Genomic DNA, 25,711 nt, shown 5'->3' with positions numbered 1-25,711 from the left:
TGCTCACCAAGAAATTGTCTCTTCTAAAGTTACGCAAGGTTCTTGCACAATAGAATACAAAGTGGACATCAGGTTGAGATTGAGGGGGGTTAAGCTTTGCATAAACAACTTACAATCGGAACTGGACACTGAGACGTGCCCAGTAACTGAAGCCACATTCTGCAGCACATACAACCTCAACTCTTAAATCAAACTAGTGTCAGTTGCAGTTTGTGTGTTGGGCTAAAATTCTCGAGTGAGCTTCTCTAAGCCAGTTACAGAGAGAGAGAGAGAGAGACAGTAGGGGAGAGAGAGAAACAGAGACGTGCTCAGAATTTTTGGGGACAACATTAGATTATAGGAGCAGCAAAGAAGAAGTCAACATAATTAAATAAAATTGCGCTTGATCGTGTTACGAAACGTGAAGAAGAAGCGAAAATGCAAGAAATGGTTAAAATACTCGAATCGCTGTAATTGAAATTATTTTGTTCTGTTTTTTATTTTTGGTTTGTTGCTGATTGTCTTTTAAACAGCTGTTCGGAACGTGCCAAAGTATTAAATGAATGCAGAGAGATTAACGCAAAATGCAGTTACATTTCACGCACACTCGCACACACACACACAGGAGGAGAAGGGGCAGATGGATTCATAACAGCGCTGTGAATAATCTATGTAAATTAATATAAATGGCAACAGCTTTAACTTTTACTCGTTAACATAGACCGATCAACCAACCCCCCTGCAGAGCACTCCCTCCTCCCCTCTCCTTATCCACCTATACTTCTTCTATGCCTTTTGGCCGACATTTATAATTAAATTTAATTAGCATTGCTGCCGCCTCCTTCTTAATGATCAGCTCGAAACCCAAAGGCGAGCAGCAAAACCCCGTCGGAAAGCCCCTTAATCCCCTCCCACGCCCCTTCTCCAAAGATTGGAAACCCCGTCGGAACTCGAAGCCTAGACAAGAAGCATGGAACCCGTTTTTCATGTGTACGAAAATTAAGCGAATGTTGAACGTTAATATTAATAAATAAAATATGATAAAATTATTAACGAAAGAGCAGTTTTAACTGCAGCACAAAGCGAGTCGAGAGTGCTCGACTAGCTAGGTACCCAGTAAAAAATATACGTATATATAAAGAAGTTGGAAGATTTGCTGAAAACAACCTTTTGTTCCATAGGAAAACACGCTTGGGTTGATAAAATCTACGTTAATCGATCATATTGCATTTTTTACAGTAGAGAAATAATATGTTACTGCACAAAAGATCATTTGTTTATTTATAATCTGTTTATATAATAATAAAAAAAATCAATATTCATTTTTGATATTCTAATTTAATTATTTATTTATATTCTGAATTTGTCAATCTCTAGTCAATCTCTTTATAGTCGCCGAGATGGGCTTGATTATACAGAAAGACAGATGGACATGGCTATATCGAATATGCTTATTCATATCAAATACTAAATACCATTTCATTTCCGGGCCATTACTTCATTCTTATTCATCATACCCTTAATTTTGAAATAGATTTAAAAATTAATAAAAGAGTAGCTACAACTGCTGCTGCTGCTGCTGCTGTTGAAAAAATAGAGACATAAATCAAGTCATGGGCGAAGCCACTTTTACTTGTTGGCACACGAATTGGCCAGGTTTAGACAGGTTTCAGCAACAGCAGCAGCAGCAAGTGAAAATCAGACAAAAGGTATGCAAAATTTCGAAGGGGCGCCAAAAGTCCCCAAAGGCACTGAGCGTGAGTAAAAAGAGAAATAAAGCAATACATAAAGAATGAAATTGAAAGAATATTCCAGTTATGAGGTACTCAAAATAATTTGGTTAACAAAGAACGCGAAAATAAATGTGTATGCAGAGTAAACTCAATGGGGCTTAAAATACAAACAAAAAAAAGTTTGGCTGAGAACAGGAAATATAGTAAAAAGGTAAAACTCAAAAAGAAAAGTGAACTAAAAATTGCACAGAGTACTCAAGTCAAGTGTATTTACTTAAAGCATGCTTTAATTAATACCAAACAAATCGTCACAAAAAGCGAAGAACGAAAGTCAAACGAATTTCAAGACTGACAAAATCGCAATTTGTGAAAATAAACAAAAACTTGGAGCTTTACTCATTTCTATATCAATTTTTTTTTCTATCTTTCTATATCAACACAGACACTTTACTCTCACTTCTTAAATCAATATTTGTTTAAAAAAACATACACACAAATCAAAACAGAGTTAAATTTGTCAAATGACATATTTTATCAATAAAAATATGTCCACATAGAATCAATTTTATCATTTTATAAAAAAATATATGTAATTTTGAGAAACATTCAATGAACTCTCCATTTTAACCCTATTCATAACCTGCTCCGATCATAATCCAGTTTAAGCCAAATTTAACTATGCAGATTCATAAAAAAAAGCTAGCCTAATTAGCGTATTATAAAAACATACTCTATTTGATTACTAACGGAAATATCACATAAATATTTTTATAGCAGCAACTAGCTTAATTTCCCCCCTCTGCACCAGCAGGGTGCACCTCTCTTATAAAAGTGGGTCACTTAACAGTATTTCTATTATAAATTCGCTTCGTGTTAATTAATAAAAAAAATGGCAAAAATTGTCGAAAGCACGCAAAACCAAACAGGCAAAAACAAAGCACAGGCAGAGAGAGAGAGGCAGAGAGCGGGGGAAGAGAAAGAAAAAGATGGGGTGTAGACAGGGTTGCATTTAAAAAGGGTAGCTGCTGCTGCCATGGTAAAAACAAAAGCAAAACAAAAGGAAAAAACAAACGCAACCAGCTGCTAAGCAAAAACCCAAACAAAACAAGACAAAAAAAATCAAAGCGAATTTATTGATTTTTTGTTCGGCGTTGCCGGTTCAAAAGAGAAACCCAACAAAAACAAAGGCAAGACAAAGTCAAGGAAGCGCCCAGTAAAATTTGCAAGCAAAAACCAAAAGCAAAGCAAAAACAAAATGTCAATGAACGCCAAAAAAAACAAAGCAATGAAGAAGAAGATAGACAGACAGTGGAGGGGGTGGGGAGGGTGTTGCAGTGTTGTAAATGTCAGCGCGAGTTAACGGAGCAAACAGCAAAGCGAAGCAGACAACAACAACAAAAATGACAGCTGCAGGTGCCGCCTGTGTTGTTGTTGTTGTTGGGTTCTATGTCAACCGTTTCGTTGCGCATCAGACATGTCTGTTTGTCTGTGTGTCTGTTGCTTGGCTCCTTTTGGTCGCGTGGCAGTTGGACTTACCTCTCCCTTACTCCACCGCTGCTGCTATCGTCGATGCCGCTGCTGCTGTCGCTACTGGCGTTGCTGCTGCCGTCACTGCTGCCGTCGCTGCTGCCGTCGCTGCTTTGATTTTGCTGTCAGAAAGGAACTTGCGGTAATCGCGTCGCGATTTGCACTATACACAAAAAAATAAATACAAAACTAATTCAAATCCATTAACATTAATCAACACTGACAACGCGCTACCGTTTTTTTTTAATTTTAATTTGACATCTATCAGAAAATGTGCTCAACTCGTTGATGTTGTATATTAATATATACGTTATTCATTGGTAATTTATGCTTAGATTATATTTCTTATATACAATTTGCATTTAATTTTCAAACACACATACACAAATGCACAAAAACACACAAATTTCACAGCTGACTGTGATTAGTGCTTCTCCTTCTTCTTCTCGTTGTTGTTGTTGTTGTATTTTCACGCGCTCGCACTAACACAAACACACTGCACACGCACACAGCAACGCGCGCCCGTCACGAAAAAAACACACACGCAGAGACAGAGTTGCACCTGTGTGCGTGTGAGAGTTTTGTCCGTTATGTCGTGCAAAGCGAAGAAGTTTGGCGAAGAAATGCAAAGTGCGTGTAGCACACCACACTTCCAACGGTTTCAACGGCCAACAATAGACTGAAATGAAACGTAATGAAGCGGTTTGTAGCGCCAGCAGTAGTTAGCCGGCTAAAACCAATGGTTGGCAACGCCAAGCACAAACATGCTGCATCGACACGTTCGATGTGTGGGTGTTCGATGTGATAAATACGATTCGGCGATAAAAACTCCGCCGTATTACAGCTAAAATGTCCCATGACGAATCCAATCCGCATTGGCTAAATATATTAATTCGTATCGGTGAAAAAAAAAAAAATTCTATCGGTTCATAATATTGCAGTAAATTAATATATTGCATTAATTTGCAGAAAATTGCATATATATATATATATATATATATATATCAAATAAAAGTAAAACCAATGAAATTGATAACTTTTGCTGTTATCTTCTCTGTGTGTCTCTCTCTCTCTCTCTCTTTCGCTCTCTAAATCTTCTCTTTGACTGCCTCTCTCTCTCTCCCTCCCCACACGTGTAACACTTGTTGTCAAGTCGAACTCGAACCGGGCTCGCCAGCTACTGCTCAGCACTGGCGCAACATGGAACGTCATACAGCACTTGCTCGTTGCCGGCTGCGAACATGTTGCAACTGAGCAGCACTTGACGTTGCAGTTTTGCACGTGGCTGATTTGCATTCCTCATTGTTGTTGCTGTAGTTGTTGTGTTGTGTTGTAAAAGACGACAAAAATAGCGCGCAAATATTTACTATTAGAAAAGGGGCATTTTATATAAAAAAAAACATCTGTTTTTTTGTTTCTGTTTATTTTTTTATAAAGCAAAACAAAAATACAACTGTTTATTAATGCAAAACAATTGCTTAAGCGAAATAAAACGAACAAAAAATCGAATTTCAGGTAACAATAAAAGCTCGTTTTTCCCAACTGTTAAATTATTGTTGTGATTAGGTGTGCGGGGGCTTTAAAAAATTTGTTTATTTTCTTTTTTTAGCAAAAGTGCCATTTGCAAAACGGTAGTTAAAAATCGCAAAACGGCACTTAAAAACAAATGACAAGCTTCGAACAAATCGGTTTTTAAACTAAATGCAATTTGGAGGTAAATGCAAGTTAAAATTAAGCTCATCTCTCTCTATCTGCCATCTCTATTTATGTCTACCTCTCTCTTTATCCCACCCTCTCCCAGTCTGCCTCTCATCTCGTTCCTTTCCATATTTTTCGTATTTTTGTTCTTTTCTCTCTGTTTCTTTCTCTCTCCAGTTTTCACCCCTCTTCCTTTCTTTTTCTATCTGCCTCCCTTTCTGTCGAATACCATCTACCATCTCTCCCATCTGTCTTTAAATACTTATATTTATTTGCAGCACTCTTTTCTCTCCCGCTTTATATCTCACTCTCTCTCAACTCTTTAGCCTTTTTTCTCCAGTCTTTGTCTTTTCTCATCTCATTCTTTCGTACTCTCTCTCTCTCTCTCGAGATTTGTCTGTCTTCTGTTTCTCTCTTTACATACAGGAAAATCTATTTAATTTTACATCTTTATATTTATATATTTATAACGTACTCTCTTTCTCTCCTCCTTTGTATTTCTCTCTCTCTCATCTCGCCCTCTCTCTCTCTCTTCCTCTCTCTCGTATCTAAATCTCTCTCATCTCTTTCTCCCTCTAATCTTTTTAGTTATTTATCTGGGATATATCATATATCATATGATATATCATTCTTCTATATTTCTCTCCCTCTCTCTCTCTCTCTCTCTCTCTGTCTCTCCATTACTTTTCAAATAATGTTTTCAAATCGATTTCGATTTTAACACTTGACCAGTTGGCCATATGCGCCGTTGGCCAGTTGGCCAATTGCCTCAACAGGCAACAAATTGACAATTTTCGAGGCCATCAAAACCTGCACCCGAATTGCTTCAATTTCCGACGCTTTTCACCCAACCCCCGCCCAACGACCCCTTTCCCCTCCTCCAAATCCAATAGTTGCACTTTTCATCTATTTGTTTGCATTTTCATTGGAAGCAATATTGAGTTGAGTCTCCGAGGAGCACAGTCCGCAAAAGATACACTCACAGAGAGAGGTTGTTCTAGAGGAATATGGTATAGTTGTATATATGATACATATGGATCGAAGAACTATATATCATATAGCTTCAACAGAAACAATGGCTCGAAAGATAAGTTCTTGATACGACCAACTTTCTATGCCCTGAATCCATTGAAAATTGATGCATATATATTCTGGATCAGCATCATTTCCGATAGCAATAATAGACACAATTTCAAAGACTTCCATTGATATATTCAGACATATTATTAATCAACTTGGAAAGGAAAAGTAACGCAAATTTAGTATTTCTTCTATTCTCTATTTTTCTATTAAACGTTTTGGTTCAGGTTCATCTCCAGTTCGAGCTCTCTCGACTAGAGATTAATTAATGATTATAATAATTCTGCAAGGGTATTTAGAATTCGATTTGCCGTATTCTGGTTTTGCATTCTGGTTTTTCATTTCTATGGCAACTTGGCTGAAAACTAACTCACAACTTTGCGCTGTTTGCTGCCTTCTATTGATAAACTTCAGAGTTTCTTTCTTATGCACAAGTTCTTCCCATTTATTTTGCAAAAAGTACCCCTCTCTCTCTGGACTCCTCCCCCTTCCCCCGACGGTGCCTTGAAGATATTTGTTCTTTCCATTGTTTTGGAGACTTTACTAAATTCGCGACTCCAACGTGGAAATGAAGATGTTCCTCAGCTCAATTTGGCCAACTTGGCCAAGTTGGCAAGTGAAACCTGGTTTGACAAGAGTTTCACCAGCGTCTTCATTAGTTTTTCGTACAAATCTCAGAGGGGGTGGCGGGGAGGGGGAATATATTAACTCTTTTTGGTTGGGCTACTGCATCTTCCACTTCAACTTCATTTGGGTCAACTCAACTCGGGCTTCTCAATTAGGCGAGTTTTAATTTCGAAGAAGCGCTTCATAAAAGTTGAATGAGTTCAAGAATTTGAATTGGTTTTGTGGCTTGAATGAAATGAATGAAATTTATTCATGATATTCAATTATTTAAATTTAAAACTTAAGTATTCAAGACCGCAGACATTGTTGATAACTACATCGATTAGATATTGATGAACTCGAATTCGATCCGATTTGTATTCGATAACGATAACTTATCGATGGTTGATAAATACTTAAATATGTGCAGATCGATAAGAACGTATCGCTAAAAGAAATTCTCCACTAATTTTATGCACTTTTGCCCCCGAAAAACATGCTCGCTAATAGATAACAAAAATATGTGGCAAGTATAAGCCCCGCTTGGGGCAACAGCTGCCTCGACTTCTGCTTCGACTTGGCCGATTTGGCTGCTTCCAATTTGCTGGCCAATTGCAAAATGCAATGCACGCCCCACGAGCGAACGGAAAAAACTCATTTGCAACACTTCACGCAATGCAGGCGATTTCGATTTAGCCAAGATCAAGGGCGATAATAAAGAGCGCGCTCAAAAAAAAAAACGAAAACAAAAAAATCGTGTTGCGTTGCGTGCCGCGAAGCCAGCCGTGGCTATAAATAGCCATAGCAGTTGGGGCAACAACAGCAACTGCAACTTGCAACAACTGCAACAAACTTATAAACTTGGCCTTATCCCAGCTGGCTGATCTTTACGCAGCAGCAGCTGTGGCAACAACAACAACAACAACAACATTCCTTTCGACATTTAATTAACGATCGCGATTGCAATCAATGCAACGCATCTTGCAACACCCCCTCCCGTTGCAGCTGCTTGTGAATGAGCTGAATGAACGCATTTGGTGGCCAGTTAGCTGACAAATACTGTAATTAATTTTAATTGCAGCGATTGGCGCCCGCTTTCCGTCTCATTAAAGGTATTTGCCTCTTGGCCAGGCCAACAGACTCAGCTCTTGTTGTATTTTCTATCATATCCCCCACTTGCGGGGGCCGCCGCATGTTGAGGGGCAAATCAACAAGGTTTCGCTACGTGTTTTTGCACCTAATTGCAGGCGCATCGCCTCCAAGTTTGCTTTTTTCCTTTCCTGTTTGCCCGCCCATAACAAATGCTTAATGCAACAATATTTCTTAGCTGTCGTTTTGCATGCTCTGTTTTGCAGCATTATTGAGCGGGGTATATCGGGTTTAAGTAATTCGATTAACTGTATATGTGAGAGTAGCATTTTCACAGGCAATACATATCAGCAAATTAATTAATTAAAATTTTTCGTATTGTTAACAATTATTAATTCATATTTATATGTTTGCTTTAATTATTAACTCCATTATATTTAACGGAATAGTTTATAAGTCTCAATTTTGTGGCGCTAGCTTAAATTCAATAGAAACGAATACCGAAACACAATTTGGTAGTCACACATAAACTTTACCGGAAGCTGCACACATCACATACCGGAAATTAAACCGGAACCGAAATCTAACTCATTTAAAAACTCAATTTCAAAAGCCGCGCTTGTTCGCTAGAAAAGTTTGACTTTATATTTTTTGTATCTTTATTTATAAGTATCTAAAAGTTCTCTCTTTTCAAGCTTTAAACATATACAGAAATGTTTTCCTTAAAAACAGACAGTTCTGTAAGCATTGAAACTGCTTTAAAACCACTGCAAGAAGTATCCTGATGAGCAGAGTATGTTGCAGTCGCCCAAGCTCAATTGGCAGGTATTTCACTAGCAGTTGCTGTTATTCCTGTTGCATTGCTCGCAATTGCTGTCAATGGAGTGTAGCAAAAGCAATAAAATCGACAACAACAACAACCACAACAGCAAAGATGAAGCAGAAGAGGAAGCCATCATCAGCAGCTGAGCAGCGAAATCATTGAAATGATTGCGAGAGACCTTTTCTGGCAAATGCTCAAGTGCAATAACAATATAAAATACTTTTAGTGTTCTGTTCATTGAACGTGCACAAATCCAATTAGATTTGCCACACACACACACACATACACACACACACACACACACACACACACAGCCACAGTTTCTGTCAAATACACACACACACGCAAACCACAAACGAAATCGTAGCATACTTTTGTGCGCAGGCAAAATTTTCGCCAACCATTTGGGCATTTACACAACTTCTGACTGCTACAGAATCTGTGTGAGTGTATGCAAATGTGTGTGTGTGTGTGTGTGTGTGTGTGCATAAAAAGTTTGTCTTGCCTGGCAATAAGCGTCTAGTTAATTCCGCATTGCCGTATATTGATTTTAATATATTTTTCGCAAACATAACTGCAGCTAACTTTATCATCAAGATGAAATTCAAAATATATTAAATTTTAAACAAGTTTGCTATAACCGACTGCGACATACTCTGTTACCAGTGTAAAACCAGTTGATAACGGTTGACAGCATTAATAGTTGTAAGCAGAATGAGTCATCTATAATCGATATCAGTATTTGAATTATTGTTAAATGCTAATTTCTCGATACATAGAATATAATGGATAACTTATCAATAACTCAATAGTTTTTAATAAAGTTCTGTGTTGTGGCTCTTATATGTATTCCTGTCGTTGTCACCCAACTCTACTTTCCACGCAGATGCGACTGTCAGCTTATACTTATAAATGTATCCACACTAATTGAAGTGTATTTTCATTTATGATTGCCAATCAGATGGAAACTTACTCTTTATCAATGAATTCGACTGATTGACTGGCCAATTAATCGGGTTAATTAGGCGTGCAAAAAGCGTTAAGCATATGTGTGCAGAAAACATTAAAAACATTTCAAGTTATGTTCAATCGAAATGAAAACCAATAATTAAACATATTAAATGCATTTGCGAGTGAGACACATCAATCAATATCAATATCCCAATCGGGTGACATATTCAAATAGTTGATTAACGTTAAATAACATTAACATAATTAAACTTAATTAACATATATATATATAATATAAATATAATAAAAAACATAAAAAGCAATCGCATTAAACACACTCTAATTGGCAAAGCCATCAAAAAAATGTTGCAAAACCAAACTTTGGAAAGCAGACAATTAAGAAACCATAAACACATGCTGCCGTGAATAACGGAAGCCAGGCAAATAAATAGATACACACATACACACATAAACACACACATAAACACACACATAAGCACACACATAAGTACACACACTAACTGCCAAAAAAAACTGTCAAAAAAGCCAAAAGTTGGCAGGCAAAAGTTGCGAAGCGCAATTTGAAAAACAGTAAATAAGTCGTGTTGGATGCGAATGCGAATGGAGATGAGGATAGAGATGAGGGTAAGGATGTGAATGAGGATGAGATAGAGCTGGGAACGAAGGAAGCAACGTGCCAACGACAGGACACGTAGCTGGCGCAGAAACTCACGTAAGGATTTGCATACGAACAACAGCTGCAGCAGTGGAAAGAGCAGCGAGAAATACTGAGAGAAGAGACTGCCTCTAGAGACTGCCACACATAGAGAAAAACAAATGGATTGCAAAAAAGAAAACTGTCAATCTTTATCAAAGAATTTCAGTCATTTAAGATTTACGTTGACATTAAAATTGATTGAAATTGATTTAAGTGAAGTGAAGGAAGGAATTTATCGGAGCGAATTTCCAAAATTCCGAATGTTCAAAGTACTGAATGTTGTTCACGAATGTAAGAAATGATGATAGTGGAGTCAGGCCAAACAAATGTTGCATAAATTTGCGAAAAATCCAGAAACAAAAACCTAATCGGACCAAGAGTGTGAGGAGGATAAGGATCTGTGCTCAGAAATTAGAATGATAATGCGAAGTTCAAGTTTCGTCACTCAACGTCACTCAAAAACAGAATTAATCAACCAAAATAAACTTGACTTAAGATAAACATTTTCAAATTTGTGTAATTTACTTGTTAATAGGTTGCTTGTTTCTTTTTTCAGTGTAGCAGTAATGTATACTCAACTGGCAGATGACATGACCTGATAGCTATTTCTATTGGTTTGTAAGCCACTCCCCAACCCCAAAACCCCTTTCTCAGGCGAAAGAGATTGTGACAAATGGGACAGACCAGCCAGAGGGGAGGGGGGCCTGGTCGTACAGGTGTTTTGCGGCAAAGGGTTGAGGTTGGGGGTGAGGTAGGAAGCACTGTGCAATTGCAGCTGAATGTGACGCAAATTTATGACTCCAACTTGAGTCCTCTTTTTATTGAATATTGCAAGCACTTTGCGATTTGTCGACTCTCGACTGGCAGCATCCAAAGAACATAAAAGCAGATAACAAAAAACATAACAATAAATCCGCTTTGGAGCACTTTTGTGAGTTTAATGCAAATAACAAAATAATGCATTGCCTTAGATTTGCGCAATTTAAATTTAATTGCAGAATTCAAGTGGTTCGTACTTGAGAACTTCTCTGTCCATTTCAATAAAACTCATGAACAAACTAAGCTTGGCATTAAAAATCGTTAAAGCTTTGCAGAAAATAGAGATATATGGAGAGAGCGAGAGCTCGACTCGCAGATATCCTGCAGATATCCGGCTGTTAACTAAATAGTTGACTTGCTGATATAAGTTTGTGCAATACGAAAATATAATCTTATTGTCATCTGCAATCGACTTAATCGAAAGCTGCAGTTATCGATAAAATGAAATAAACTTGATCTGCGTTTGGTAAACTAGAATTCATATTTGAAATTTTAAGTATCTAGCTTATATAGTCTCTGAGATGGACTAGCTTCTAAAGACATATGGACAAATATGGCTAAATCGATTTATTTATTGATGTTGATCAGGAATATATATACATTAGGTGGTATTATGTAGGCAATGCTGCCTTCGGCCTGTTACATACTTTTGACACAAGTTCATCAATCCTTCTTAAACATATTTAACGGGCTTGGTTCGGTTTTAAAGTAAAATTTTCAACGCAGCTGCATCTCAGTCCAATATTTTTTTTTTTTTGCATAATTCAAACGAATAAAAAATAAGGAAAAAATTAAAGCTTGACAACAAAATTTCAATAAAATCGATTCGTTGTGGGTTGTTTCAATTTTCGTTATGCTATTATCCAACTTGTCAATCTCGATTAGGAGACATTAACAAATTAAGTCACACTCACACACACAGACACACACACATACACAGCCCATATGTACACGAGGCAAATGTTGCAGGTGGCAGTGGCAAGTGGCAGCTCAGTGGCACCGCAATCATAATTAGTATGCTCAACGTGGACATATCTGTGATGCATGTGCTGCTGTTGTGTTTGTGTAACAACAACAGGAGAGGAAATGATAGAGAGAGGGAGGAAGAGAGAGAGAGAGAGAGAGAGAGGGAGATAGATGGTTCACTTGGTCAGCCGTTGATATATTGGCTTTTAAGTCGACTACGGCCTGTGGCAATGTCAGCAGCTCAGGCAAAGCAGCTGCTTTCGGGCACAACACATGAATAATGAAAGTAGCCCAGGAGGAGTCTATGCGAAGTCCAGGCGATACCCAGGCGTAGCCTAGAAGGACATCATTAAACTGTAAAAATAGAATTAGAGCAGCAGGCAGGCGGCAGGCTGGCAGGCAAGCAGGTCGAGAGCAACTTAATTACAGCTCAGACCTCAATTAAAGCGCACTGGGAAAATGGAGTTACAAAAAGTCAGTGCGTGAAAGAGATGGCCACACAGCAGGAGAAAGAGACAAAGCAAACATTCTTACTTGACCAAAAACAACAACAACAACAACATACAGAAACAGAAACAACAGCAACTATAATGATGATGATGATGATGATGATTATGGCCATAAAACACCTTGGCTAATTTGCGCAAATTGCTTTCTGTTTGCAGCTTACAAGCGACAAGTGAGCAATCGCCGAGAGAGAGGGGGAGAAGGGGTTGCAAATGGTTGAGAGAGGGCAGAGAGAGTGAAGAGAGATTAAGCAAACAATTTGTGACAAACAAATAACCAAAAAACACATTTAAAAAGCTACAAAATTGACCCGAAAAATTTGCAACAATCATCAAATTGGTCACAAAACTTTCCCATTCAAATAACTTTGTAAAAACTTAGCTGATTTTTACATAAATTAAGTAAACACTTTTGTTAATCTTTTGGCAACTAGATTAAAACTGCATTTCTAAAGTTAAAACCAGTTTGCCAATATTCGAATTTGTTCTTCAACTAGTATAATAAATTCTTGTATATTCAAGATACATATATCAGGAATACTACAAAAATAAAGATAACAACAAATAATATGCACCAACATTATAAATCTCTAATTTGAATGTAAATTTATATTTAGAAATTGAATATGATGAGTTTATTTGATGAAAAACCTAAAATTCCTGTAGTTCGCATTTGTGGTCTACTTTTAATTCACTTCAAAGCAATAAATAAATAATGAAGAATGAATGTGTTTCATTTACATAATGCATTTGTTCTTAAAGTCTTAAAGCACAAGACAGTTTGAGAGGCCATCATCCTCCTCCTTCCTCACTGCCACATTATCCCTCAGCTCTGTCATTCTCTCTTCTTCATGCGTTGATCCATTTGGGGGGCATTTCCCACGCAAGTCGCAAATCGAAAAACTGAACCAAGCATTGTGCAGCTTGTAGTTGCTCTGAGCAGGGAATTTGTAATGATGAGCAGGGAATGGGGATCTGGGAACTCAGGACTCAGAGCGCCTGGATGAGAGCAGGATTTACAGTAGAGTTGGTTGCTTGGCCTTCGGCAGCACATGACGCTAATGGAAACAACAAGCTGCCACTTGCCAGACCCTTCACCTTCCTTATCCATCCCCACACCCCTCCCCTGGCCGTCTTACAGCTCCTGCCGAGTCCCCAACGAACGTGGAAAGACTGTCGCAATAAATTTATAGCGCCAAAGTGATAATGAAAGTGTTTCCTTCCGTTTTGGCCCAGCTCGTTGCCAAAAGGCAAACGAGACACAGAGAGAGAGAAAACAGAAAACAGAAAAAACAGCAATGCACTCTGAATACTCTATTTTCCCTAAGTGTTGCAGTAAATAAAAATATACGACTACTCTTTAGGCACTCCATCGATCCTTTATACAGATGATCATAGCAAACGCGTTTGGAAACTTATATTTTAAGAATAGTGGCTTTTATGGCTATCGAATATTGATTTGCATCGATATTCATAAAATGGGTGTAGTTATCGATACAGTGAAATAAACTTGAGCTGTGCTCAGTAAACGAGAATTTATATACCAAATTTGCGGACTCTAGCTTGACTTGTTGATATAGATAGATGGTTGGACATGGCCACATCGATTCGACTTTTGATGTTGATCAAAAATATATATACTCGTCGTTCATACCTCATTCTGCTTTATTATAAGCATTTCTTATTACTTCTATTGATACTTGCTAGTATATATATATCAATAATCTTGCACATTTTCAAGGATATATAAAGAACAAGCTGCTGAACTGCTTGAGAGCAAATAGTTGGCCACCATCAGATTTATGAAATTGTTAAATGAAAAATCAATTAGCTCAAAATAAACTTCAAAATAAACAAGACCAAACTGCCTGTCAAAGTTATGAAGCTCACAATTACGGAAGTTCAACTGGCAACTTTAGACGCTTTTCTCTTCTCTCGTCTCCCTGCAAGTCTATACCCTATCGACTACTGGCGGCAACATGGCGTATGCGCAACGCGTTGCATTGTTTGCCACCTGCAACAACCCATGCCACATCTCCTTCTCTTGGCTTGTTTATTGTTTTCCGCTTTAAGCGAGAATTCAATTTCGAGCGCAGGCAAACAAGCAAACACAACACACAGCACACAAAACACACACACCCGTTTCGCACAACAAATGAAACGATGCAAAAATGCTCAAATTGCATTCTATGTAAATCTTTGGCGCGAAGCGTTTCAGCGTTTTATGGCGCGACATCGTTTAATTGTGCACTTTAACTAAACACAGGTCACCTGCCTAACAGTTGCCAGCGATTAAAGTTAAACGTAGCTCCCAATCCCTCCACACTTTCCCCCTCCACCATCCTTTTGTGAAAAGGGAATTTTTCCGGTTGCAAACGAGCTTGCAGAACGCACCTAAGGGACTGATAAATAGTTGGTTGGTTGAGCGCTATGGATGGGGGAGTAGTGGGAAGTGGGGCAAGGGAACGCTGGCTGCCTAAGTAGGTAGAGGGAAAAGGGGTGGGTTGCCAACTGGCTGCCCGAGTATAAAGGATACACAGCGAAAAGAACATTTAGCTAAAATCAGGCACAAATTGAGCAGTGAAAAATATTATATATTATATTATACATAATATTATGTTGTATATTTAAGCTGTCAAGCTTGTCCTGCGTCAAGATTTGCTGCGCTTTTTTTGTCAGTGTATCTGCATTTCTCTTCTGCTCACAATTTTCTTGGCGCTTTTCTGCGTTTCCTTGTTCGCGTGACATTTTTGCCAGCTTTAAGCGAAAGTTGCATTCTATATAAAAAAAAGGGCTGTAAGGGAAGGGGAAGAGGGTAGAGGGGTGAGGGTGACGGGGAGACGGGGGAATTAACTATGACAAAAGATTGCAGTGGCAAAAGTTTTGGGCACTACGTTAATTAATTTTGCGTGAGCTGCAAACTTGAACTCCAGCGAAGCGAAGACTGAGGCCGATGCCAAGTGGCCAAGTGGCCAAGTGGCCAAGACAAAAGCCCTTAAGACCACATTTTGTGAAGTGCTTTTAAAGAGAGCAGCGTGCAGCAAGGAAAGGAAGGGTGTGGCAACCAAATTAGTCTGAGCATTGAAACATTGAACATTGTGTCTGTGATTTCAAGTCGAGCTAGTTGCATACTTTCTCAACTGCCTTCAAATATCAATTGAATATATTTATAGAATATGAAAGAAATTGTATTATTTATTTATATTTAGCTATCATTATGTGGAGAGAATCCACATGCTGGAACACTCTGAGAAAGGGGCATAATATTAATAAAATTAATGTGTGCTATGGAAACCCTAACACAATATTGACATTGAAAAGATTAACTTTTTCAGCAAAGCTAACCCCAACACGACACAGATTCTGGGGTCACAATAATAACAATAATAAAACTGTGTGTTATGGGTAGCCTACAATAATAAAATAACTTGTTTGTTTTCAAACTCATAGTCTCTTAAGCCCAGTCTAACATCATTAAATGCTATTAGCTATTAGCCTATCACAAATTACACAGCTCTAAAAAATACCATTTACCCATATCCAAATGGCGATCAACAGCAGCAACTTGAAGTCATTGTCATCAGGTGTTTCTATGCGTATTTTGTTGATATCTCTGCCTATCATCATGATTGGCTCAATAACACTGTCATTTCAAGTAAAAGTTGTCAGCGTTTTTTGCTAAGCGCCAATGATAATGTCAGTTTTTTAGTGTTGTGTGGCGAAGAGCACAAAAAAGATGCAAAAATACACAGCTTAAAGACTTATTGTAATTTATGCTGTTCAACAAAAAAAAATGTAATGTAAAAAACTGGTTGTCATTTGGCATCAACTTCAATTCCAACTTTGTGTTCGTCTTGGACATTTGTTTTGGTTTGGATTCAACTTTAAAGTAAAAGTCATGCGCTGTCATGGGGAAAACAACTTGCACTTGACAAGTGAATGTCATGTAAAAAGACACAAAAATTAGCCAAAAACAAAATGAAAACAAAATTATTGCAAATCAAATGCAAAACATGATTGCACACAAAACTTTGAGCCACCAACTAGCAGCCAACAACAAGACCTGCAACAATATTGGCCAACTGCAAGTCTTCAGTGTATCAAAGTTCAAAAAATGTCAAATGTTATTTCGTCTCAATGCTTTTAACCTTCTCCAAAGCCCCTTCCGCTCCCCTGCCCTCTCTTCTCCTACACCCCACTTCCTGCACCTTGTCTGTCTGGCACTTTTTGTTGGCTGCCGGTGGCAAGTTTAGCAAGCACACACACGAAATCTGCTTGCCACACTCGCAAAAATATAATTATTTATGTCTGCAGAGTGTATTATACAGCTTAGCCTATATATATTCTTGTTCAGCATCAGCTTGATGAGTAGATATGGCCATTTTCGTCACTCCTCTGCCTGTCTATTTGTTTCAATGCACACTTGTCCCTCTGTCTTTGAATCTTGATAAACTTTGGCACTTATTCGCCTTATAGCTGCAGTCAGTACATATGTCACAGTCGGCGGGATCGGTTAACTATATCATAAGCTTCCATAGGAACAGTCGATAGAAAGCAAAGTTCTTGCACAAAAACCTATTGTTTTAATAAGATATCAGAATCAATCTTAGCCAATCTGCGTATTACTTTGCTCTCCAAATTCACCGAGTCACCGAGATCAGATTGTTATATCATATAGCTCAGATAGAAACAATCGGTCGAAAGATAAGTTTTTGTAGTAACCACTTCTTTTATTTATAGAAATGAACGGTTAGTTTTTTAAATTAAAAGTGCAATTTTAGATGAAGGCAGGCGTAGCGAAATTCCAGGATATGTTAACTTCAACCTCCATTTATTTTTATCAAATTTAATTTTATTTTATTTTATATTTTAACGTGTTTTCAGGCACATTTGCTCCAAGTGTAGATGTGCACTGTGCAAGTTTTCAGCTTCGTTGGCTTAAGCCAATTTATAGTTTGAATATTTTTGCAAAGCTTAAAGCTGATAGACCACAAGGTCGCTACGTGGTTTGCCATAAAATTGACTAACCGGGCAAAAAGCAGGCAACTTGGCCAACAGACATGCAGACATAGCAAACAGGCAACCAATCAGCCAGTTGGCTAGTTGGGACATCGGACTGTGAGTTGGGCAAACAGCGCATATGAAATTGGTAACCTAAGCTCCGGTCAAATGTGGGTCAATCTTAAGCTGACCAAATAAATGGCCAGAGCCAGTTGAGACTTTTAAAAAGGGTTTGAAGAGCTACCAAAAAAAAAAAAACAAAAACAAAAAGGAAAAGGAAACGATGAATAACCAAATAAGTGTTGTGGAAAATATGTTAAACGCTAGGCTGAAACCAGCCAGAAAAATGTCTGTTGGCAAACCTTCAAAGATTGATGACCAACATTTGGCCTAACTTAATCTCTGCACCTCTACAAAGTGCTCCAAAATTAAGCAAGTTGTTAACTTTGAAAAGGGTTTTGAAAGTGCAAAACAGGCTAAAATGCTTAAGTCAGCTTTTAAATATATATCATTTCTTATAAACAACAACTGAATTTAGTTTGTTCAATATGCAAAGTCGATTTTCATACATTTACACAACATTATTGTAAATACTTCCTCCTTGTTGCACTACGTGTTATGTTTTTAGTTAAATTAATTCGATAACTTTGTAATGATTACAATTGACTTAATTATGTAGTCAATTCAGATTCTTCTATTCCTATCATTGAGAATTCAATTTGAAATGTCTCGTCTTGTGAATACTATTTCTTATTTAATATTGAGCATCTTAACTATATTTTGTGATTCAATTCAATTTAACTAAATACCCCCAGAAAGCTTGAACATTTTTCTTATATTATTTTTATTTTTAATATTACTAAATCTTTTTTATGTCTTTTCCGCTCAATAAAATGCTCAAATTATAATGATTGTAGCTCTAAATTGTAAATATGGCCACAGATCTAAAGATCTATTGCATTTATGTCAGGTCTGCAGAGCTGCAGCAACTATCAATAAATGATGGCTGTGAGGAGAGATGAGGAGCGAACAGATAGATAGGAAAAGAGAGAGATAGACAGAGAGAAAGAGAGGGAGAGAGAGTGAGCTCCATTGCCATTGTCCTGTCAGGCAATGCTGTTGTTTATTTTTGTTGTTTTTTTTTGCTACTCAACATGCAGCATGAATATTTCATGAAGGCCGCTTTAAATAAAGTTGTTTGCTGGCAGTTTTTGTTCAGGCTGCTGCTGCTGTTGCTGTTGCATCAATCAATGAAAGCCGACAAGCAAAGAGACACTGGACACTGGACACTGGACACACATTGGATGTTTGTGTCCTGTTCGTTTGGGTCTAAACATGTCATAAATCGGCAAAGGCGAAACAATTTAAACGCTGCCTCAATTCCCAGGCAAACCACAACAACAAACAATTTACTTTGCTCATTAGCATAAGAGCACAAAGGCAACAACAACAACAAACAACAACAACAACAAACAGCAAAAAATGAATAAAAAATTGTATTCGCAACGGGGGGAAAAATGCTGCTGAAGCCGACGTTTTTCTCCTAATTACCAACACATTTCTAATGGCCATCATTATCGTACCCGCAGCGCCTAACCCAAGTCAAGGAGTCAAGTGGAGGAGTCAAAAGTCAGCCGGAGTCTGGCGCCGTTTAACAACGGATAAAATACGGGTGTAAAAAACAACAAAAGAACCAAAACAGAAAAAAGAAACTGGATCCCAAAGCGTAAAAAATTTATGCCAACCTGCTTTAACAAGTTGTTAATTTTTTGCGTCATTTCAATTTAGTATGTTGCAAGAGAGAGGGAGAGACCGAGAGAGGGAGAGGAAGAGAGAGAGAGAGACAGGATTATGCCTTTGGGTCAATGGCAGCTGCTTTCAAATATAAATCAGCATTTTAATATTAATGGCAGTTTCTATAGCTTAACTTTTCCATATGATATAATTTAATAATGGAAAACTTCATATTCCGATAATCCAGAGTGGATATAAGTACTTAACAGTGAAAGTAAAATCCAACCAATGCCACAAAATATTTGCTGGCTTTGCATAACCGATTGAAGCACAGTTATCCTGTTGGCAAATCTTAAACAAAACTGATTCTTTAAGTTTTCAATTTGATTAAAAGCCACGCACATTTCGTGCATTAACCGAAACTCAAATCAAACAACGAAAAATCAAACTGCAAATCAATTTAATCGTTGAGAGAGACGGGGCAACCAGAGAGGGAGAGAGTGAAAATGTTATGCATATTAAAAATTCATTAGTGACATTTTTGCGTCACTTGCTTTTGACTGGTTTTCCTATTTGCTCTGAATTAATAATAATGCTCAGTTGCATTTGGTGTTATATTTTTTTTTTCAGCTTTATTGATTCCAGTTTACCATTTCCCGTTGCCCGTTTTGCTTACCCGCTTAATGCTAATCTTCAAAGTGGAAGCCACATGGCGACAAAAGGCAAAAACTGAACACGCCCACTGCTGATTGGATTAAAGTCCTAACTAGACCAACTCACACACACACACACACACATACATATATATATATAAATATATATCTCATTTACATATTGTCTAGAATCAAACAAGAGCAAGAACATTGTCGTTTCAAGCAATAATGAAAATTGAGTTATGCGCTTAATGAATACGTCGCCTGAAAAAGTTGCTCCTCATTCCTTCATTCCTCAATTCATTCCTTCATTTGCTGCATCTCTCCGTCTCACTCTAGCAAACGCTGATTTGCTCCATTTGCATTTTGCTTAGTCATCCTGCTGTCTTCAAGTCTTTTCTTCTTCTCTGCTTATGTAATACATAAATATTTCTGATGTGCTTTTGTTTATGATTGCAATTTGCATTTTATAAAGTTGATAACGTTGAAGGCAAACATTCTATTGTCCAACAAGACTCAGTTGCCACCCACTCGCCTGCTAGCTTTTACATAAGCATAGTAAGAGCTTTTGCTTGTTAATTAGTACAAGTACAATGTAGAAGTACAATGAGTAAATTGCAATTAGACAACAGTTAAAAGAGAATTTCTTGCATAAGTTTCGATAATATTTAGTTTGCATTAGCCTGGGCATAAGAGGATCGATACTTTTACTCACTCGTGAAGGTAAAACACTCGCTGCTATTGCGATAACAGTGATCGATATACTCCTAAGCTAACATTTATCCATTTCGAATGTTAACAAGCAGATTTTGTTAATGCACAACATTAGAAAGAGAATAGTTTAGCAGAAGTGAGTGTAAGCTGCACTCTTTTAACGAAAGGTGTGTCGCGTTTGCATTTGGATGTTTGTGTAAACACTAAATAATGAATAATGTAACATTTATTATAATGATCAGCCACAAAATGCCTGAAGGAGGGGTCAAAGATATTCTATCGATCAGCGCCATTTACGCCTGTTACTTCATTTAGAAATATCATGTCCTTGAACGACTTAGAAAAGAACGCTAGCTAAAGGTTAACATAGCTGAGCAACATTCACATAACAGCTCTAGTCGAGCTGCCAAAGAGAGCGAAACGGGTAATCGCATGGCATTAAAATTTATTGGCTAACGGAAACAAAGCTATTTAGCAAGTTGTGTACAGTGGCCACTGGAAAGAAATAACCTTTCCCTATGAACTTTCCCTAGATATTATCCCCTTGAAATTGTGTCAGCCAAAAAATAAACATTATTGGCTTATATAAAAAAAATCGACTTGTATTCTTTTGGTGAATCGTTCTAGTTAGCGAGAGTTCACAGTATGAGCGCATTTCAGCGGGGCACTTCAACTGCTGCCGATGCAATTTCCTGCATTCAGTTGCCTGCCCTCGGCCCAAAGAGGCGGATGCACTGCAGCACAAGGAACCACTTTTTTTGTGGGGATTTGCTGCCTGCTGCCTGCTCCTCTTTTTGGTTCAGCTTCCTATCTAACTGGAGTAGAGATCAAGCTACTGCTACCTAATCTCTGGGTGGTGGTCCGCGTGGACGCAGCACGCTCTCTAGCAGATTGGGTCCGGGTTGATTCTTGGGTCTGGGTGTGGGCGTCAAGGAGCGTGTATGGGGCGTGGCATCCTCCTTCTTGTGCACGGCCGAGGTGGCTGCACGGCGTGCACGAATCTTCTCCTCCATTTTGCTGGGCACCATGAAGCAATTGGACTCCTTGTAGACGGGCTTGCGTCGATCGTTCCACGGAAACGTCCACTGAATTGGCGTAAAGTCACGCTTCCAGGGCCGCCTAGGCTTGAACCAGCAGTCACAGGTCCAATCCTCCTCACCGGGTGCATCGTCATCCCTAAGGCAGACAGAGGAGAAGTGAAATCTGCACGGCGTGCTGAGGATTAGGATTAGGACTACTTACCCTCTGACAAAGACGCGCACATAATGCGAGTTTTTGCGAAAGATTTGCAGTGCCTCGTTGAAGGTCAGCTCCAAGGCGGGTATATCATTGATCTGCGTAATTTCATCCCCGATACGCATACCTCCGCGCTTGGCCAGACCCGTTGGCGAAACATTGACAATGGTCAGCGGTTCGAATTGATCGATGCCACCAGTCACCTCAATGCCCCACATCGCATCGTAGAAGCTCATGATCCGACGATCCGTTTCCAGGGTGTAGGTCATCCGTAGTTCGTACTCGACATTATCGAATGCATCCGATTCATATTTGGGCAATCTAATCTTCGAGTCGAACATGATGATGATGCTGCTGCTGCTGGATGAGCTCCTTTTCCTCGACTAACTGCAACTAACTCTTCACACACGCTGTTGTCTGCCACATCGTTGCTGCATCGATTGCTTTTATAGTCGCCGACGCATTCAACTTGGCTGCCAATTTTAGTGGCAACATTGGCATTGGCAATTGCAATCTCTTCTTCTTTGCCCCTCCTCGATTCTTTGCCAAGTTAATTGATCAAATTCGATTTGCATTTAATTGTGGCTATTTTTAGGCACTGTCAACGAAGCGGAAGCAGTCGGGGTTCCCTATATAGTCTATATCGTCTATGAGGTGTTGGGTTCCGTCAACAAAGTCAGCCCCAGTCCCATTGAGAGTCAGCCAAGGGAGTCCAGCCAAGAGCCAAGGGATTCCACTCCAGCCAAGCAGAATCGTCTCTCCATTTTTTGTTTTTCTTGGTTTTTTTTTGTTGTATACAAGTCCAGTTTTCGCACACGCCGCTGAGCAACAGCTTGCAGCGAGTGCTCAACTAGCAGTATACCCTGTAATCAGCTAACAATTGCGGGCACATACACATAAAACTCCTTTCAACCGTTAGACTTAGAAAATCGAAGTGTAATTTTGTAAATCAGCCTAAAAATTAAGAGTTTTTCGGGTTTTTCCAAACATAGGAAAACATTTTTCTTCAAATTAGAAAGGCTCGTCCTAAAGGAAGAAGGGTCTCAGTTGCAAACTCCCAGAGAATCGTAAGTATTTAAAAATATACTTTCTGAATAATAAAGTAAAGAAGCCGTGACAATTTCTAAAATTCAAGCTGGTGTTTGAGTGTTATCTGGGTGCACAACCAATCATACCACTCCATTGCGAACGAGTATGCAGGGTATGCATAAAAGACAAAGCGGATGCCCAGAGTTGGTCAGTTCTAGAAGTGCTAACCAGTCCAAGCGAGAGCAAGCGCGCATCCAAGCGATTTGATTTCACTGACCTCAATCGGTGCTGCCAGTGACAATGCGGCAAACAACAACACCAAGCTGCAACAGCAAGTTGCAACAAGAAGCGAGTCCAAAAACTGAAACCCCCAACGGCAAACTGAGACTTAAATGCGGATTTTGCTATACGCTTCTGCTGACTGCCGACTCTTTTGAATTATTCATTTGTGCAGTTGGCAATAAAAAGAAACAAAACAACAAAGGGCACATAAAAAAGCCAAAACGAAGCAGGTAATAGCTAACCATAAAAAAAATCAACTACCAGACGATCAAATGGCCAAATGACGAAATGGCAAATGGCAATGACAAGTTGCCTAATTGCCACAGGCGCATTGCAAGAACTTCTCCTTCGTCGTCATCTGCCACAGATTAAGTTAGGCAAATTTGTCCCACTGCTCGTGGCCCAGTTAAGATGACCACTTTGATAAGCGAGAGGGATGTGGGAGGAGTGTGTTGCGAGTGACATGCAATATCCTGTTAAGTTTGTGATTTGCATCAGCAACAATTGAGGCGGATTTAAGCGCCTTCGACTTTAAGCACAAATTTACATAGCGCATACGCAGTGTGGCACATCGGAAATGTGTCCTTATAGCTTAGCACAGATTATCCTAAAGGCTCCTTGTTGCACGAAGTAGACATACATATAATCCACATATAAATGAGTAGCTGTATTGAAAGTGCGCAACTTATCCACAGCCAAAGTGCTCTAAGAGTAAATAATATTCCCCCTTTAAAATTCAATCTGAATGAATGGAAATATGAAAATGATGAATAACTTGAATTAATACTAACATTTGTAATGACTACTTACTTTTTGTGGTATTCAGCTGCTGGAACTAGATTCAATCGATTGAAAGACATGCGAATTACAGTTTTTATTTAAAGCCGCTTTAATTTATAATTCTTTAGTAGTGATACGCCCTTTTTTTGTTTTTGTATTTTGCATATATCATTGTTGTTTGTTGGATTGGAGTATACATACAGATAGCATACAGTTGGAATTATTTTGTAGCTACTCTCGTTTTTTATTTATTTTTATTTTTTTGAGTTTTTTTTGGGCAACATTTCTTTGCACTTTGATAAAACGAATCCGACGAATGGTTTGTCTGCTGCACCCACTTCACGTACCCGATTTTAATTGTATATATAGTATTTGTATATATGTATATATATTTGTATTTGATTTCAAATGTATTGTATATGTACTGCATACTCGTACATACATATATATGTACTATATAAGTGGAGTTTTTTGTTCGTTTTGCTCAACAATATAGATCGGCTAATACTTGAATTTAGCTTGTGTGCATTTTCTCAATTATCATATATATACGTATACATATATATATATATATATATATATATGTTTGTTTAGCGCATAATTATGTGAGTATATGTATATGATTATTGTAATTACAATTCTCTAATATTTTACAATTCCAAATTAATATTACATAATAGTTTAACAAATGTTTACATTTTCGCTACTCAAAACTCAAATCCTCGTTCGCTTAACGTGTTGTTTCTTCTTTCTTTTTTCTTTTTTTTTTGTAACCTGTACTGTAAACACACGAAAGCGAACACCCTTCCACAATTGGGGATAACACTTGTCTCTGGGTACAAGTGAACCCCAAAGGTTTGTTTTCTCTTTTTTATTTTTTTATTAAGCTCGTGCCTTTGTCCAATAAACGAAAGTTGTACAAATTTTTTGTGAGGGGTTCAAACACACACACAGATATATAAATATATAGTTATTAATTTAAAGGGGAACATTGCGTATATATTGCATTGTAAGCGTTTCTTAGAAATTTACAGGTGGCCTTTGCTTTTTGTTTTGTTTTTTGTTGTTCTTTTTTTTTTAATTTGAGTTGGATTATTATCAAAACTACGTTTAATATATATTTTGTTCGCTTTAAGCATTTTGCAGGTGGTTCTTTTGAAATCGAAAAGAGACAGAGAAGGTTACAGATGGATAGAGAGAGAGAGAGAGAGAGAGAGAAAGGGAATAAAGCATTTTAACTAAACGAAAGCTTTTTAAGCAGTCAAACTCATTTTATTGGTTTGACTTTGACAGCGATAAAGCGTTTGCTTCTTTTTCTAAGTTAAATTTTGTTTCGTTTTTTCATTTGCAAGTGCCATTTACATTGAGTAAAGAGTACACAACACAACACACATATATATGTATGTATATATGTTTGTATGTATGTATGCTGTTACATCATATATATATATATGTATATATAGTTTAGTAAAGTTTAACTAACAAATTAATCGATAACTGCTGAGCGTACGCTGACTTCTTTTAAACCTCTTTTTGCTGGGGATCCTATTTCCACTTCATCATTCTCAACTTCAACACTACATCCTATATACTGTACGGTTTATCGTTAACACACACATACACATACACCTATATATCTATATATAGTTTATATATGTCTTCTTGTATATGTATATGTAATTGCATTATTATTATTTTGTTTCATATGTCTTGCGTTTTGTTACTAAATTAAACAATAAATATGGTAAATTGTTGAAAATTTGTGTATAAACAGCATATATGTATAT

At 37.9% G+C, this 25,711-nt stretch overlaps 2 protein-coding genes across 2 annotated transcripts in view; both read right to left on the bottom strand.

Annotated features, from left to right (window-relative positions):
- The window catches only part of LOC6569052 (putative polypeptide N-acetylgalactosaminyltransferase 9), a 77,455-nt gene extending 73,535 nt beyond the window's left edge, over positions 1-3,920 (bottom strand). The window contains exon 1 of the mRNA XM_032741169.2: positions 3,249-3,920. The gene's annotated coding sequence lies outside the window, so the exon portion shown is untranslated. The remainder of the gene's footprint in view (positions 1-3,248) is intronic.
- A 17,258-nt stretch (positions 3,921-21,178) lies between these two features.
- On the bottom strand, positions 21,179-22,332 carry LOC6569055. Its single transcript, XM_001995269.3, has 2 exons — positions 21,840-22,332; positions 21,179-21,773 (listed from the first exon to the last, which is right to left on the bottom strand). Exons 1-2 carry the CDS (start codon positions 22,172-22,174, stop codon positions 21,440-21,442), a joined length of 669 nt encoding a protein of 222 aa, XP_001995305.1. The 5' UTR covers positions 22,175-22,332; the 3' UTR covers positions 21,179-21,439.
- Positions 22,333-25,711: the final 3,379 nt, after the last annotated feature.

The sequence above is a fragment of the Drosophila grimshawi genome, unplaced genomic scaffold, assembly GCF_018153295.1.
Source record: "Drosophila grimshawi isolate 15287-2541.00 unplaced genomic scaffold, ASM1815329v1 contig_1367, whole genome shotgun sequence".
NCBI lineage: Eukaryota > Metazoa > Arthropoda > Insecta > Diptera > Drosophilidae > Drosophila > Drosophila grimshawi.
Note: the sequence above shows the minus strand (reverse complement) of the source record. Positions and strands in the feature narration are given on the sequence as shown.

Coding starts and splice junctions, on each gene's coding strand:
- LOC6569055 (XM_001995269.3), bottom strand. CDS start 22,174: ATGTTCGACTCGAAGATTAGATTGCCCAAATATGAATCGGATGCATTC. Junction 21,774..21,839: donor GTGCGCGTCTTTGTCAGAGG/GTAAGTAGTCCT, acceptor TGTCTGCCTTAG/GGATGACGATGCACCCGGTG.